Here is a 5,725-nt window from a genome sequence, read left to right as displayed (position 1 = left end):
GGGGGTTACAAGAAATAATGGCCACAAGCTACCAGAGAGCAGATTTAGATCGGACATTAGGAAGAACTTCTTCACAGTTCGAGTGGCCAAGGTCTGGAACGGGCTCCCAAGGGAGGTGGTGCTCTCCCCTACCCTGGGGGTCTTCAAGAGGAGGTTAGATACGCATCTAGCTGGGGTCATCTAGACCCAGCACTCTGTCCTGCCTATGCAGGGGGTCGGACTCGATGATCTATTGAGGTCCCTTCCAACCCTAACATCTATGAATCTATGAATATTGGCATGAATATAGAAGAAAATCCTTTTATGGATTATTCAAGAGACATGTACACATCCATTGCCTTTGTCCGTTTCTAACATTTTTACATTAAGTTATGTTTTTAATAGCTATATAGTCTACATAAGCTGATAAGAGAGAATGTTAAAATAATGAAGTTCAAACAAAAAGTGATAGCCTCAGATATGATTTCTTAGTAAATGTGAATGCAAGTTACCTTTTTAAGAAACGAAGATCTGATTCAGCAAGGTACTTGAACAGAAGCCTAAATTTACATTTTTTGAGTAGTCTCACTGAAATTGTTTGGAGTCAGATACTTAAGAATTTTGCTGAACTCATGCCTTAATTACCAGTCTGACCAAAGTGAGCTCTGGCTCAAGAAGACTCATGCTACACATCTCTGATTTAGTTAGTCTTTAAGGTGCAAACCAATCCTGCCTTCTACCACTCTGGCTGTTGTTCAGAGGAATGGGAAGGTTTTGGTTTTTCTTATTAGCCTGAGTTTTGCATCAATACAGGTCTTTTATTACAGGGCTCTTGCAACTGAAGATGGTATATAATATCATAGGTTTAGTACCTTGAATATCTGTGGATTATAATTCTAAACAAAATGAATTGGGAACTTTTCTTGAGGAAGAATTTCAGGATCAGACATTAGCATATTATGGTACTGTTGCTTGAAGAATCTGGATTTATTAAGCATACACTTTTAACATGGAGACCTCTATGTAGAAACTAAGTGATAAAATATCTTCTGGATTAAGTTTTTGCAGTCTTATAAAAGTGGTATTTTCCAGTCAGTTCATTAATGCTCAGTGTGACAGACTGCCTTCTTGTAACTTTATATCCTAAGATTTCTGAAACAATAGTGGTTCAAGTAGAATTAATTCAGGTAACAACTTTTGAAATTTGTGTCTGACCAAACTACATAATTTACAGAAGTTAATCAGTATCCATGGTCTTTTAAGGAAAAGACTGAAAGCAAAGACCTCACAAGTAACAGGAAATGTTAGAAAAAGGTGTAATTCTGTCGTTTTATATTTGTAAGGCAAACTGGCACTTATTATGATAACAAACTATATTTGATTCGATTTTAAAATAGTTTTAGACCATTTTTAATTTTTGCCACTTAGAAACAGTTTTTTTTTCTTAACATAAACATGAAAAACAATCATTCTTCCAAGTTGCCTTTTAATTTAAACTTGGTATTGTATCTCATTTATTTGGTTTTGAAGTACAGGAACCCTCTGTAACTCCAAACATCCAATACATAAAAGTTAAAATGGTATGTTATATATGTAAGCTATCAGTACGGGTTTTAGAATACAAATACCTGTTTTCCAAAGTACCCTTCTAGAAATTATTGGTATTTGCCAACACCATGATTTCAAGTTCTTTTGTTGATAATTCATATATATCTGCTAATTTTGTTCCCCAAGATTCACTCAAATAATTCCTCTTTTACAATTCCTTTTAGTAAGTTGGATTAGCATTATGTAAATTATCTACTACATGGAAGATTTTTAAATGACTGTGTTAGACACAGGACAGATGGATAGATGCGCAGAACCATTTATGAGCCAATTTTAGAATGTTGCTTGAGATTTTACTATTAAGACTTTTAGCAACAAGGCTGTACTAATAATTTTGCCTGAAAGCTTTATAGATGTTATAGCTATGCTTTCTGCACATGCAAGGTAGTGAAAAATCTTTTGCTCTAAAAATGTTACAGCTGTTTTCACAGCTACTTAATTTAAAAAACACTGACTAGTCAGGTCAATCTTTGAAATGTTCACACTGAAAATTCACTAGCCCACCAAGCTCAATCAGAGAGCATTTGCCCCAAATCTCTTCCAGTTGTAAATAAATATCTTGGTTGATTCCCCTAAATCTTCCTTGACATTGGTCACTTCTTAAATGTGACTTGCCGGAATTCATTTTTATGATCTTAAATCTGTCTTTTATTGTTGGATATTATTGGGACTGCAAGTATCCCTTTTTAGCTCAGAATGCAACACAAAAACTAAGTTCAGCTTCTGAATGTGAAAGGCTCTTTATTTAATAAACATAAAAAACCAGCCAGTTAAATTAGTATTTTTTCATGTTAAAAAGAATTGGTCATATTAACCATATTCCTTGGTAATGTCACAAAGCTAAGTATTATACTGTAGACCTTTAAAAAAGAAAGAAAGAAAGAAATCTGAAAGACTGAGTTAAAATTCAAACTCTGCCCCTTACTTTAACAGTATTGGGGTTGTATATTGAGTATTTTATGAGAGTAATACATTTGCCAGTCATGTAAGTTTGTAAATGAAGCATATATGAATGTTACATTTGATAAATTGTGTCACCCAAGATATAGGAGTAGTTTCACTTTAAATTTTTTTTAAAAAAATCTTAATTTGCACTATAAAATAATTGCAATCTAATCTGGTTTGGTATAATATATTAAATTGATCATTGCCTTTTCTGCTATGCGATATTACACTCTTCATCTTTCTCATTCATTTTGCATGCATCTGCTCACTTCTGTACAGCCACTGTAGAGGCAATTGAGGCTGAAAAAGGTATGATCAGAGTCTTTGCAATTGGCAGAGATCTGTGGTGTCTGGGAGGGAGATCAAAAGTATTCTGTGTGGGTGTGACTTATTTTCAACTTGCACAACCAGTATGAACCATTTGTATTGATTTATCCCTTTTACATGTAACATTCATTTCTTGCTTTCAGATGATTATCATCTTTAGTAATATTTTAGGAAAATCCTTATTACTTTACAAAACACACATTAGACTTTTGCTTTTTTTCTTCTGTATGCATACATGCGCGCGCGCATGTTCACATCTGTGTGTATGTTGTAATGTGTGCTGATGTTTCTTGAAATTTTTAAAAATGATAGTGTTGAATTTGGGGGTTTTCTGCATTCAACTACAATTTCTATTATGTTGGGGCTTTTTTTAGGGGGGCATTGATTGATGCATGTTTCTTTTGATAAAGTTTATTTTTAGTTGGGTTTAAATCTGATATTCTCATCACTTTCCATAACACATCTGGTAGTGCAAGATATGTTCCTGGTTTTACTGTGACATTTTGAGGTAGCTGTTGACCAAAATTGTTAATAATATATATATGGACTTGACAGTATAAGGTAGAGGTGCACCAATACATCTGTCTATATATCAGCACCAATAAAAGGAAAATTGATGTTATTGGCAATTGGCATTTTTTGGCTGATGTGGCAGATAATGCCATCGATAAATACCACGTGCACAGCAGCAGCAATCATGCAGCCAGCCCGGCAGCTTTAAGAGCAGTGTCCAGCTGGTAAGTCTGTTGAGGGGGAGGGAAGGGACGTGGGAGGGTACATTGAGGCCCCTGTGATGTGGGAGAGTGGGGTTAGGGCAGGCGTTGCCCAGGTGGGACAGGGCATGGGATGGAGCCATGAGTGGTTCATCCAGGCGGGGCACAGGGAGGGGGCAGCTTCCGCCGCTACACATCCCCAAGGGAGGTATAGGGGCCATGTGCCCCCCAGGTCTGTGCATGGGGCATGGGCAGGCTGCTGTTACAGGCTGGGGGTGGTCCCAGGCTCTTTCTGGCAGGGGAGGCTGGGCTGGGACTGTGTTTAGGGCGGGCAGCGGTGGTGCTGGGGGGGATTACAGGGGATACCCACCCCATAGACCCAGTCCCACTGCCATCGTCGCCACCTGCCCTGGGTGCAGCCTCAGCCCAACCCTCACCAGGAACAGCCCGACGTTGCCTCTGGCCTTCACTGGCAGCCTCGCCTCGCCCCGCACACAGATCCAGGGGGCGCAACCCTGCTGTGCCTGCCCCAGGGATGCGTACAAGAGGGGGAGCCACCCCCTACTTCCTGTGCGCCCTGAAGGAACCGCTTGTGGCTCCATCCTGTGTCACCTTGGCTGGGCAGTGCCTGTCCCAGCCCCACTGCCTCCCTCGCTGCGGAGGTGTCTATCTGCTCCCCCCACCCCTTCCACCCTAACAAACTTACCAGCTGGACGCTGCTCTTTAAGCTGCCAGGCTGAATATCAGCAATCGGATTGGTATCAGCCGATTATGACTCATTAATAATCAGCCATCAGTATTGGCCCAAAAAATCTTCATCAGTACACCCCTAGTATAAGGCATAATGAATTGCATGGATTATCAGTGATGCTGTACTAAGAAACAATGCTGTTGTGTAAAAACAACACTATAAAAAATCTTGCCTATACAAAATACTCAGCTTTGGGTTGCTGGTGATGATGAAGATCCTTTTCCCTAGGTATTTTGATTTCCATATGTGCAAGGGATCGAGTCAGTAGACTTCATGCACACAGTAAAGGATATCCCAAAGACTGCAGGCTATGGGCAAACAAGATCAGGTATAGATTCAACTCGAGGTGTTTCCTTCCTCCTTCATTTAGAATGATAGGTAAATGAGGAATATCTACTTTCCTGTTTAAAGCAGCTTGTTGACTTAAAAGACTGTAGTTGTGTCCATTTCAGCTATCCACATGATAAGCACAGTCAGAGCCATATCCTGCAGTTTTGTCTGCATGAAAACTGTTGGACCAGGACATAAGTGTGTATGCAGGATGTGAATACATTATTGTTGTTATTATTTTAACACTTTTGCTGCTTTGCCTCCACTACACTTGCTGTGCTGCTTATATCCTGTTGACTTTCTGTTGAAGTTAGGGGGATGTTAAGATAAGCCTGATCCACTCAGCAGCAAAAACAATTAGTGTTATACCACCTGGACACTCCAGGAACAGTCAAAGCAATCAAGTTGCTTTAAGTCCCTTGATTCCTACCTGCAAAATATTTGCCATGCACTGTTCTATATCTCAAGTTGAAATCATGATTGTCAGTGGACATTCCAGGAAAGCAGATTAGATAAGCAGTTGTAAAGCAATAACAAGTTCCTTTGGCTAGTTTCTTAGCTATCCTTTTAATATCATTTTATTAGAAAAAGTATATGTTTTCAACTTATTTTTCCATTACTGACATATCAAATTTGCATTTTGTTAAGCAATACGAGGATTCTCTCCGCAACATAAAATCTGCAGTTTTGAAGAGGCAAAAGGTTTGGATAGGATCAATGAGAGAATGCCACCAAGAAAAGATGCTCTTCAGCAAGATGGTATTAGTTCTGTAAACACAAATGCCAATGGAAACAATGGAACTGGTAACAACAGTGCACAGTGACTGTTCCAACTTCTGGTTTACTCACATATATCTCGCCTGAGAATTCCTAGATTTACTGCTTTCTGACATGACAACAGATGAAATAGCCAGGGGGATCAGTCAAACTGACTACTTAATGTGATATGGAAAACAACCTGATCCCACTGAAGAGCACCATCATGCTTTTGAGACAACCGCCCCTCTGTGATGACTTGAACTTCTCTTCGGCATGCTTCTTGTATTGGCAGAAAATCCATCGCTGACTGCTG

General features: G+C 39.3%; 1 protein-coding gene across 9 annotated transcripts in view; it reads left to right on the top strand.

Moving 5' to 3' along the window:
• PPP3CB (protein phosphatase 3 catalytic subunit beta) overlaps window positions 1–5,719 on the top strand; it is a 79,133-nt gene extending 73,414 nt beyond the window's left edge. For 4 of the 9 annotated variants that reach the window (XM_025212456.1, XM_025212470.1, XM_014523489.2 and 1 more), the window contains 2 exons: window positions 2,812–2,841; window positions 5,302–5,719. In XM_025212456.1, coding sequence (XP_025068241.1) covers window positions 2,812–2,841; window positions 5,302–5,477 — 206 coding nt within the window. In that variant the 3' untranslated portion in view covers window positions 5,478–5,719. Of the gene's footprint in view, window positions 1–2,811; window positions 2,842–4,551; window positions 4,652–5,301 lie in introns of all 9 variants that reach the window. The other 5 variants (XM_014523491.2, XM_014523490.2, XM_025212446.1 and 2 more) reach the window with 3 other exon arrangements.
• The last annotated feature ends 6 nt before the right edge of the window (window positions 5,720–5,725 follow it).

This window comes from Alligator sinensis, unplaced genomic scaffold (genome assembly GCF_000455745.1).
Source record: "Alligator sinensis unplaced genomic scaffold, ASM45574v1 scaffold109_1, whole genome shotgun sequence".
Taxonomy (NCBI): Eukaryota; Metazoa; Chordata; order Crocodylia; family Alligatoridae; genus Alligator; species Alligator sinensis.
Note: the sequence above shows the minus strand (reverse complement) of the source record. Positions and strands in the feature narration are given on the sequence as shown.